This window comes from Purpureocillium lilacinum, assembly GCF_023168085.1.
Source record: "Purpureocillium lilacinum CBS 284.36 DNA, scaffold_4, whole genome shotgun sequence".
Lineage (NCBI taxonomy): Eukaryota > Fungi > Ascomycota > Sordariomycetes > Hypocreales > Ophiocordycipitaceae > Purpureocillium > Purpureocillium lilacinum.
Window position 1 is genome coordinate 4,869,205 of NW_027072114.1, and position 12,153 is coordinate 4,881,357.

A 12,153-nucleotide genomic window follows, 5' to 3' on the forward strand; every position below is an offset into this window, starting at 1 on the left:
ATGGGATTTGTCCCGCCGGATATCATTGGATCCAGCAGAGCAACGGTTTTCGATGCGCGGGTGGAAGTCACTTCATGGCAAACGACCAACTTAATGAGATGTTCAAGTAGAGATGTTCAAATAGGAAAGCACACTGGAGGAGGGTCTGGGTGGTTCTAAGTCAGAACTGTAGTCGAATGAATCCCTCAGAAAATACTAGCAGAAAGCAGCTGTGATAGACTTTGCTTTCGATGACCGCGTCATCAAACCGTTCAGCAATAACGGACAAGTGGCTTGAGTGATATTTCTCGTTGGCGGCCATCGCTTCAAATGTGCGATATCTCCGTGAAGGCTGAACAAATAGAATCACGGGAAGGACAAGACACCGCAGACTTAGGGTTTTTGATGAGACGTCAAATATTCTTGTCCGACGCAGCAACGCTGCCTCAAATTGGCACCTTTGCTTGTTGCCCTTATCTGGTAGACGTATTCGTATTCCCTTGATACATATTCCCTATACGACCATTTGTGCATGGTAGAGCAATAAATCCAATGCAGTTGACATGTGGTCTCTCGGGGTAATAGCAATCGAGTTGTGGACCAGGTGGGATTTGCTCTTGGACAGTACGGTTAAAGAGATGGCATGGAGCAGAGACCGGCATTACTCGTGGATTCGGACTGATCTGGAGTCTCGCGTTGAAGCTCCAGCACCGTTTCCCTCATTCGCCGCTGATTGCTGTCAGTGTCACCAGCGAGAGGTGGAGCGCCAGAGTCTGTGAAGAATGGCTGGACGCCAAAGCACGAACGTTCATTAGCGTCGAAGGTACCCCGTTAGGAGAAGAGCGGATGCATCTGCGAAGTACACACCCTACGCTGTCAACAACCCGAGCGAACGAAGGCTCGTTGCGACGTAACAGCCCCCTTCCGATCAATGCCCGGCGGTGTGGATGGTCGTCAACAAGCAGAATAGGCCCAGATCTTCGTTCGCCCGAGGTGTCAATCAGTCGCACTTTTGTCGCACTACGCTGCAAGTCATCCCTGTGCCAATTTTTGAACAGTACGAAGCCACTGCCACTTGAACCACTCATACTGTACCAATCGTTGTGTCGTCTGCTCCAGGGCAGATTTCGTGCGAAACAGATGGCGTCCTGGCAGGCAGAAAGGTAGTGACGGCCTGACACATGTGACACGAACAACGACTACCCTTGTGAAGTCGGGTTTCGGAACTGGGAGTCCAGATTTCTGGAAGGGACATAAAGGACGGCTCGCTGACATCTGAGGGAGTTGGCTGCTGGGCGCCCCCATCATGTTGTGACGCTAGCCTCTCGCCGCGTATGCCGGCTGTAGGCCGCTCGTTGACAGGAGGGAGCATACTATCAATGCCGGGTGGCCTGGTAATGAGCGGTGATCAGTCGCCTAGGGAAGCGTCATATATGATCCAGTCCCGATGAAACAGATCCATTGGCTCGGGCTTGGTTCCATGGGACTTCCACATCCAGGCACAGCACTCCAGGTGTCAGCGGAGAATGAACCGACCCGGGGTTGCTTAATACAAGATCGTCCAAGAGAACGCGCCATGCCTACGATGGCCTTTCCCAAGCGCGGATACGAATTGGATTTCCAATGTTACAAAGGCGGCAAGGCATCGCCGAGCCCGACGCAGTCATGCAGGTCACGCCGCCATGATACTTCCGCGGCGGCATACCAGTGCTGCTCGTGCGATAATACGCTTGGTAAGATTATTTTGATAGGATTGTGTTGAAGTTGTGTGTAGCAGGCCCGCATGGTCCTGTCGTGCTTTGTGGTTGTGTTCAGACGGGCGCCGCTGCATGACGTGCAGGCTCTCCCGGGACTGGATGCTCCCGCTCCGCAACATGCGCCAATGACGGAGCTGACTTTACGTGTACGAGTTCGACGAGGTCCAGAACATGCCTGCACGACGCACTGGCCATGTCAGGCAGATAATGTGCCGCCTCTGATGGGTCCTCGACACGCGTGCTGGCGGGGTGGTGGCATACGGCGCACTACACAGGCGCTTATTACACCTGAAAGCTCACGGGCCGTAGCCCAAGGCGCACGAAGTGGCTTGGACCCGCATCTCCCAGGCAACGCAACATTTTCCCTTCCACGCAACGCTTTCCCTTCCGCGCAACGCTTTCCCTTCCACGCAACATTTTCCCTTCCGCGCAACGCTTTCCCTTCCACGCAACGCTTTCCCTTCCACGCAACGCTCCCCCTTCCACGCAACGCTTTCCCTTCCACGCAACGCTTTCCCTTCCACGCAACGCTTTCCCTTCCACGCAACGCCCACGCACGCTCATCCAAGTCCACGTAATCTCAAGCCCCTCGCGCGACCAGCGACGCCGCCCAGGACTTGCGAGTCTCTTCCTGACCAAGGATACGAGGCCGGAACTTGCTATCATGGAACGCGTGCTCTGCATTTGTGGGCACCGCTACACAGCAAGTGGCCACAGAGGTCATCGGAAGAAGGCACACGTTCGTTGCTGCGAAACTATCTTCGTTGGCGAGGCGTGGCTGAAACACCACAACACAACAGGCCATAACGGTGAAAAAGTGAGCACCTGGACAAAGAGACCGGCTCGGTATCGTGAGAAGGTGGAGTGTGAGCTCGGGTGCGGGTTGGCTCTCCAACGTGACAGGATGAAAAGACATCACAAATCAGAGCACTATAGATGCACCGAGTGCGATCGAATATTCATCTCCACCGGCAAGAAAGAGTACGAGCACAGCACTAAGCACCTTTCTTACATAGTGGTTCCTTCGCTTGACCGGGAGCACGCAGGTGCTGTTGCGGCGACATCGACACAGAGGACATACGAGCCCAGAATGCCGCGCGAGAGCATTGAGACTGCCCAAATGCGCGACAAGTATGGTTCCCTGATTCAAGATTTGCTTGGAGAATGCCGGAACTCAAAAGGTTCCCAGCCCAGCCACACAAGGTGGGATGATAGCCTGGCACTCCTAAACCGGATCTTCCCTCCTGATCGCGACATACCGATCGCGCGAATTGGGCCCATGTCAACAATGGCCGACGACGCAGATGTTTGGTATACGGCGAAGCCAACCCAGCGCCGAGCCCGCTCAAGGCAGCGAAGCCTGCAGAAAGCGAACCGTATGCCAGATAGTATGGAATGTTGCGGAACAACGCGATGTTTCTATTCATCGCGGGGGACTATCCCGTGCCTTTGAAACACAGGCTTCCTTCTCGCTTTCCAACCTGCTCGCCCTGACAAACGCCGACCTGACCGCAAGTACGCTCTGGGCAATCAGCATACCTGGAATGAAAATCCAGAATGAGTTAAGAAAGACAAAATATGCCCAAAAATAAAAGGCTTCTGGCCTGCAGAAATGTTTGTTGTGCGCCCGAGATGCACAAATGGCCGTTGCGTAGTACAATGCATCCCCGTACAGTTGACCGAGACTTACGATGAGTTGCAGCGGGTGCCTCAAAGGGTGCCGAAAGACAATATAGTAGGCGCAAACAAACGAGAACGGCCCCCAAAAGAGAGCAGTAATGGCTTCCATGCAGACGACGAAGGAGTCATCAGTAAGGTAACGGGAGTCCGACAGGGCGTACTCTTTCCAAAGTTGACTAAGAATATCAACCTCGCCCGGAAGGTGGCGAAAGTTATACACAAAATGCCCTAGCAAAGTCAGCGTCATTTTTCAGTAGCACGAGCGCGTATGCCTACCTTCGAAGAAAAATGTATACACCCAGTGAGGACAAGCCACAAAGCCGCACATAAGTCACCTGCGTGTATCCTCTGTTTCGAAATCTTGATCAAGCCCAGTCCGATCGCCAAAACCGCTATGCATGCGGTACCAAATATTGCGATGAGGGCGAAAAAAGAAAAGAGTGAGCTAATTAACCCTGAACCAGACGGAGGTTATATGTCAATCGCTCACATCGGGCGGCGAAGGGCCACTGGCTCCTTCAACCTCCCTGTAATGACACAAGTGCTGGCGGTCATTATAGGATCACACTCCATGCAGAGACCGCATGAGTGGTTTGTCTGCTTCCCACGAGGCCCGCGCGTCCAGGTCGCCCGATTGCTAATTTGCAAGTCGCTTGATGGGATCATGCTGGACAAACCACCACTGCCAGACAATAACGACAACCGGAGCATCTCTTTCGACACGGCCCGCGACATTGACAACTAAGAGTTTTCCGCAAGAGCTCCGGACCATGGTCTACGGTATGATGTTGGAGCAGGTATTGCATAGCTGGGGTGCCTCGGCTGGATACTAGGCCTCCAGAAACCGATGCGGGCTCCATGTCCCATAGTTAGATCAGGGTAGGCAGCATTGATGGTTGAAAGGCCGTTCTATGACGCAATATGAACTCGAATTCGCTCTGATGTGATTGTCTGTTCTATTAATACCTCCTGGCGTGGAGCGGTGTATTGAATATTCCTCACTGGTGCACGCTACATCCTTACAATAAGGTCCTCCTGGCGGGCACACAGGTCTCCACCCACGTGAAAGCCACTCGCGCCGCGACGTGCCGCTGCCGAACAGACTACGGCGCTTTCATCCTGCCGCCATGATTGATCTCGCGGCAGTCACTCGTCCCTGTAGATCTTTGATAGTCTCATTACCATTAGCCCATGTAAACCACGCACCCCCGAAGTTAGGCAAAGCCAACGACCTGATGTCCCGCATGGCATCCGCAACCACCTCACTTTCAATCCGGCCCAGACCAACATAGAACCACTTGTTTCTCGGTAACCTGGCCGACATCTTTCGTAGGCATTCATGCCAATTTTTGGATCCCAGGGCACTAGGAATCATGGTGCTAACGAAGACCATGTCTACTTCCTGTAGAATCTCGTCCGAAAGGACGCCGTCACAGATCACCGTCTGTGTCATTAAATAGCTTCTCGCAGGATCGGTTTTCGTCAGTTCGCGAAGGGTACGATAGTAGGCTACCGGAATATTGAGCGGGCGACACCCCATGTGGAATCCGTCAAGAATTACACTCCCTAAAGGCCGCTCGTCTGATTGGCTTTCGCTTGTGTGTCCGTATTCTGACCATGCCATTTGGGCCACTTGCTTTGCGGAGGCTTCCTCCATGTTATCTTCCATCAAGCGTTCTACCAGGACTCTGATTCCCATGTTCTGGCAACTTGTGATGCTACGTTGGAGAGAAACTGCATGCTTCTTTGTCCACCTGTAAGGTAGAATAAATAGTTTCGCCCTTGTGAGCGAGCAAAGGTCTTCTAAGGCTGGAGGCTCCTCGCCGGTTAATGACTCGTAATAGACAACTGTATCGACCTCTGGCCTTCCAAAGCTGTAGTCAGTGAGTGTGTCGGCAGGCGCAGTGGAGGCCGGCATGGATAAGCTCGATACCGTCTCTCCGATGCATACACCAATATATGCAGCCACGAGCAGGCATGTGACTGGAATCATGGGAATGTTCGAGCAGGGCTTTGGTACAGTATCGAATTTCTTCGCGAAGGAAAGAATCGAAAAGAAAGACTTCACAAGCTGTATTTGAGTGCGCTATACAGTCCAACATTAGGCCTACCTTCGCTCTTTTCAATTGGGCTGTTAATGGCTTTAAAGTACCTTTGACACTGGACCACTACCTCCTCAGTGGCAGCTTTCTCCTTCTGCCATCCACTCCTGTACATACTTTTCCGAGCTCTCAAAGTTGTCCTAGCGTACCGTATGGCGTGACTTCCGCTCCATCCAACACTAGCCTAGTGGATCACCTCCTGAGGCTCACTCCACAGAGCGCGACACGTCAGGAAGCCGCAAGACTTGCTGCCATGCTCATGATCTCGATCACGGAGAGGAACTGGATGATACTGTACATACTGAGATAGTTCTGTTCTATTGCTTGCTGCCAGGAGAATGAAGCCGTGCCTGTCTTGAGATTACTCCCCCGTAACCAGGCTCCTAATAGTGTAACCCGTCCGTTTTGTGGCCCCAAGCCGTCTTAGCGGTCCGATCGCTTCGAGCGCGAACCGAACCGGCGGTTCGTCTGGATCTCCCAAACTGCACTATTAGTCTATCGGCAATCGCCAGACCTGACCGTCATGTAAACCGCGGTTCAGGCTATTAGTCCCGTGGTCGGTGGGTATCCATCGGGAAACCCCAAGCCCGCGGCCCTTGGGCTGACGTACGTCTTCGGATCAAAAAGCAACCACCCATTGCCGGCAAGAAAAAAGCAACGGACCTGCCGCTTCCGTGGTTGAAAACCCTGCACGGAAGTCCCGAACGGTTTACGCGACGCGCCGAATCCGCACCGACGCGCCTCTCGCGTCAAGCTGGCGTCCGCGTGAAGTCGACTGGCCGCACTGGCGACTAGGGGCGAATCTGGCCTGCGAGTGGCGCTGCTTTCTAGAGCACTACCCTAGAACCCGCACAATATCTGGAAATGTGTTCGCGTAGCATATACAGGATCAAGGGGCGGGTCGCCCGCGCGCGCCTCTCGAAATACCCTAGCTTCAGGGATTAGCATAGTCGCCGGGGGCGACGAGGATTAACGTGTTTGTTGGGGAAGCCGTCTAGGCAGGTTGGTTCGTTGTGATAATTGCTTGACGTCCGGCGAGTAGGGGGCGGGTCCGGCGTCCGACCAGCGCCGGCGGCCAGTCACCCCACACTCGGAGCAGACTAATAGTGTAACCGACGGTTCGGCGGCGTGGAACCGAACCGCCGGTCCGGTTTGGACCAAGCAAACAAGACCGGCGGTTTAGTCCGCTAGACTCGAACCGCACTATGAGTCCACGGACTAATAGGCCAAACCGCGGGCTGCACTCATAGTCCGCTTAACAGTTCACACTATTAGGAGCTCTGACCGTAACCATGTGCGATCATACTGTAATATTTTTCATGTCCTATTCCATTGAGGCTGTCGCTAAACATGAATACCATTGACAACAGTCAACGCCACAGCAGGTACAGTAGAACGTAGCTTTCAAAGACGTGAAGAGAAACTTGTGAAGATATTTTTGCAGCATTCGAGACCAGCTTCCTGAACTGATACGTATGTTGACGCACACACTCCACTTCAAACCAGCGTCCTTGGTTGGAGCCGTGACAGCCCGCACTTGCTGTAATTTCGTACAACGTTCCATCTCCGGCCAAGGACAGCATAGGGTCTTGTGAATGTGGCCGGCTCTGCCGTGGTGTGGATGGCTGTGAGCAATCGGCCATAACTGTATCCCGTGCGCCCTTGCGCACCGAAAGTGCGGAGACAGATAGGCTCCAAAACCCCGGCTAAGGAGAAGCATGAATTGGCCCATGTGGTACAGTTGTCCGGTAGAGACTTTTCATTCCACACCGGCATTGCCATGGAGCCGGGGCGAGTTGTGGCATTGCGGAAACGCGCGCCCAGTTCTGTATGGACATGGAGTAAGTGGACAGTTGACCAGACCCAGACGCCGCTTTCTGGGCGACGTTGAGCGGCGTCTCCCGCTACATTGTCTTCCGGTTCCTGACAAGGAGACCACACCATTAAAGTGTGGTCAGATGTGGTCAATCTGGCCCGCGCAGTCCGAAAGAAGAATTTGGATATGGAGTCGCATCCAGATGAGGTGGCAGCATGACACGTGCCATGCGTAGAGAGCGTCGGGCCAACTCGTTGCATGTTCCCTGATTTGGATTCGTGTATGCTGTGCCAGGGGCATGTGCTGTGCGACGCTGCGGGTACGCCGTCCAGTTTTCCACATCAGCTTACTCTTTCAAGAGCGTGCGATTGTCCTGTTCTTCACGAGGCAGTTACCCGACGATCGTTGGCTTCTTGTCGCGCCGTTTGCCTGCATCTCACTTCGTCCGCTCCCTGACGTGGTCGTTTAGTGGCGTGAAACATGTAAGTAGATGCGCCGGCCGGGACCCGCTTGGGCCGATGCCTGACATGCAGACCACCAAGGGCAGGGACGTGCGCCGACCAATGCTTCGTGTTGGCAGCTACGGTACATATCAGTTTCTCGACATTGTTACGTACCGGCAGCCAGAGCTTGCCGTGCAGATCATTGCAAAGTAGGGGGAAACCATTTCGTCCAGTTCTTGCGTCGCGTGTGGCAGCATCAGTACATGTCAGCTTCGCAACGTGGTTGCATGGTGACGGCCAGTTCTGCCGCACAGATCATTGCGGAATGGCGGTGGCCACATGGTCCGCCTGGGCCATCAACATTCAGACCCGGACGAAAGTCGCCATGCAGGGCGCGAAGACGGACAAGATGCCATTAATTCGTCCAATTTCTTTCTTCATATGGACGGCGTCGTCTGGTTCCAGACATGCCGCTCGCTGATGTGGAGCCTGTGCCGAGACGCAGTCGCAGGGGTTTGTGCCGTCTAACTGTCGACTATGGCGATGGCGGACATTTTGCAAAGCTTGACAAGCAAATCACCGTAGCACACGCGGTCTTGACACATTCTTCGGGTGCACGCTACGTCGCAGCTAAAGTCGGCTTCCTGACGTTGCCTGGTGGCATCTCCTGCTGCCGCGTTTGAGCTGCCGCGTCCGTCGCTTCCTGCCGTCCAGTCTCTGCTTGTCGTCGGCTGCTACAGCTTATGTCACTTACTCGACGTAGTTGCGTGGAGGTGTGTCCATTCTATGCAAGACGTTATGGGGCCACAGGGCCTCATTCTGGGTGTGCGGCTTTAGGTCGATAAGCTGCTGCCGCGTCCGATGGTGACCACGCGATTCCGAGGAACACGCATGTGGACACAAGTCCAGAGGAGGGCCAGGGCCAGCAATGTCACAATGTTGAGCACTTAGCCGTTACTGCACGTTTGGATCACGGACTTACGGTAGCCACGCCATCTTCTGGGCCTGTCCGTTTATCCAATTACAGTTATTGCCACGGCCGGTATGGCCCAGGTACAGTAGAGACGAGAATACGGCGTTCTTTTGATGTGTCCAGAAGCTGGTCTAAGACGGGGTGGTGATGGAGGCAGTCGTATTTGGACATTGCTTCGCCCATGACGCTTTTGCGGCTCTTAAGATCGTAAGAGGCCCAAGGCCGGAATAGTTCGCGGCAACAAGCCGCCATAGTGGCAAATGGATGCGACGGCCCTCGCGGCAAAATCACGCCTGTTGCGGCCACTTGTCCAGCTGGAGAGAATGCAACCGGAAATCTGCAAGGCAAAGGCAGAAACCAGCCTTCCTTTTAGTGGGCAAAGGGTTACAGTTCCCTAGTGCCTATCTTGTCGACTACCTGCCGGGTCGCGGGTGCGGGAATTGCACCCCATGGCGGCAAGAGGCAGATCACCGCCAGGACACGCGATCTTGGCACAATTCTCCAGGTGCACGCTACTATACGTCGCAGCCGAAAGCCGGTTTGTCGACATCGTCTGGTGGCATCTCGTACTGCCGCGTCCATCGTTTCCTGCCGTCTAGTGTCTGCATGTTGTTGGCTACTATAGGCCATGTCACCTTCTCGTCGTGACGTGGGTGCGTCCACTTCTATGCAGGACGTTATGGCTTCGCAGGGCCTGATTCTGGATGTCTCGATGTTGTGCGGTATGCTGCCGCCACGTCCGAAGAGCCAGTTGCCCAGTTGGAGACATTTGCAACGCCAGTGGCACCGAAAAGCAGAGACCAGCCTTCTGTCCTGGTGTGGGCAAAGGGCCATCTTGTCGACTACGGCACCTGCAGCTTGGTCGGTCAGGAGGCGCAGAAATAGTACCCCTTGGCGGCAAATGGTGAACTTCAGTGACCCCATCCATACCCCCAGAAACTCTTACCCGCAGCCAAAGCCAGCCGTGATATTCCCATTCCCGGAAGCCATGGTGAAAGGCCACAAGCTCCCTGCGTACCTGCATCGTCCAGTTCGTGATGATTTCTGATGATGTACAGAAGGAGGTCGTGCAAGGCCACAACGGACCACCCGAAGCGGGGGAGGGGGTGGTCGTAGCAGACCCAAGTTGGCCAAAAGTGGACAATCGCCCCTAGTTCCCAGCCACCCCCACGACAGAAACCCGTCACGGCAGGCCACAAAGCTGCGTCGGCCAGTTCCTGACGATCCTTCATACAAGGCCATTTGTGGCCGTCTGTAGGCGTGGGGTGGGCAACCGCCCCTGACACCCACAGCACCCACAGCAATCCCAACCCCACCTCTTCCCCCGGACGAAGGCCCTTCCACTGCCCGCGTCTTTGCTTCACTCTGCCCAATCTCCAGCTCCTTCCCAACCTCCGTCCATCACAACCCACCGACATCGATGACCACGTCTGTTGCTATCAGCACGGACACCGCACCCGCGCGCAAGGCTCATAATTTTTGAGCATACTCTTTTGACCCCATCAGCATCCTCACCGCCGCCATGGCCGACACCGCCACCGCTGGACAGGCAGAGAAGGTCTGGCTCGCCTCCAATGACAATGCCCTCATCGAGGTTGGTATGTCGTTACATCATCGCCGCTGAGCGACGCAGAGCCGACGCATGGCTCCACGTGCGCAGACAGATCTCGGCCTGCTGACGTGACCGCCCTCTCTAGACCGCGACGTGATCGAGCGATCTGTCCTTATCATGAACCTTCTCGGTGACACGGACGCCAAGTCGACCAAAGAGGCGCCCATTCCCATCCCCAACGTACGTGCATCCTCCTCCAACTTGCCGAACCACTGGCCATAGATCTACATTGCCGGGTGCCAACTCTTATAAGGTCAACGAGGTTGTCCTTCGCAGGGTCCTCGAGTGGTGCCAGTGGCACCGTAACGACCCCCCTCAGGGCCAGGACGAGGAGTCGGATGCGCGCAAGAAAAGCACTGATATCGACGACTGGGACCAAAAGTACATGCAGGTTGACCAGGAGATGCTTTTCGAGATTATACTTGTACGTGAACCCTGCATCGCGCTACCTCGATGAGCGACCGTCTCAGGCTAATTATGCCTCACCTGGCAGGCTTCCAACTACCTGGACATCAAGCCCCTCCTCGACCTTGGCTGCAAGACCGTCGCGAACATGATCAAGGGAAGATCTCCTGAGGAGATTCGCAAGACGTTCAACATCACCAACGATTTCACTCCGGAAGAGGAGGAGCAGATTCGGCGTGAGAACGAATGGGCGGAGGACCGATAAATTCCCTCGCAGGACGCCTTTCCGCCGCGCCGCGTGCGGGGCTTTGCGATTATTGACTGATGACTGCATCTTGTTTCGTTACGGTCTACGTCGGGCTGGGCGTTTTTCATGAGTTTGACTGGGAAGGTGTCTGCATCCGTGGATGGGCGGTAGCATGCCTCTCGCTTGTAGCTTTGCATGCGATCATGATGAGGGGAAAGTTGACCTGCGATTCGTCTCCAATGCGAGTCGTGCTGTTTTGGTCTGGCACAACGCGGGATTCCAAACCCCCCCCTTCAGCAGTGAGCTGGCAGGACTTGGCCCCTTGCGGCGCGCACCACGACCCCGCGTGCATATACTTCGCAGCCTTGTCCGTAGCATGCGGCTGGAGACACATGATAAAAGCTGCAGGGGAAACGCCAGGGCAATGCAATCCCTATTTGTTACCCGGACGTACGAGGCAATGCGAACTGGCCTTGGCGGCCGTGTGCGACGGACCCCAAAAAAGAGCGGGTGGCTTAGTTGGCCGCTTCTACAGGCGCGTAATGTCGGGCCTCTCTGCTACTGCGGCTGCGCAGCTATTTCGGTTCATTCTTGTATGGCCTGGGGTTTCCAGCAGGCTGCTTGAATAAATATCGGCGTCCGATTCGCATATTCTTTTCTACCTTAACTCCGTAGCCCCATCACTTGAAGGAGGCCGGAATTGACCACCTGGCGCGGCTAGGAGGGGTGGCCATAGCGGACCCAACTTGGCAGAAAGTGACAATTACCCCTCATTCCCCAGCCGCCAACAGAACCGGGAAGGTCACAAAGCTGCGTCGGCCAGTTCCTGACGATCCTTTCGTTTACGTAACGATCGTGCAAGGCCACTTATCGTCGTTTGTAGGCGTGGGGTGGGCAACCACCCCTGACGCCCACAGCAACACTTGCGCCCCACCCCACCCTCCCGACTTCCATCTTCGACAGCTATGCTTGATGAGCGTAACGCTCCCTACACTGCTCGTCGTCTGGTTCCTGAAGGTTTCCCAGCTCTGCGAGACGCTCATGCAAGGCCAATACCTGAAACCCGCAGCCATGAAGGGAAGTGGGAGAATAGCGGCCCCGTGGCGGGAACAAGCGGACAACCCGCCAGTGATGAACCC

General features: G+C 55.0%; 1 protein-coding gene across 1 annotated transcript; it reads left to right on the forward strand.

Annotated features, from left to right (window-relative positions):
• Positions 1-10,272: 10,272 nt before the first annotated feature.
• PLICBS_006567 (E3 ubiquitin ligase complex SCF subunit scon-3) lies at positions 10,273-11,032 on the forward strand (the record flags this gene model as incomplete). Its single annotated transcript, XM_065600991.1, has 4 exons — positions 10,273-10,348; positions 10,448-10,542; positions 10,616-10,786; positions 10,856-11,032. The coding sequence occupies 4 exons, from the start codon at positions 10,273-10,275 to the stop codon at positions 11,030-11,032; spliced, it is 519 nt and encodes a 172-aa protein (XP_065457063.1).
• Positions 11,033-12,153: the final 1,121 nt, after the last annotated feature.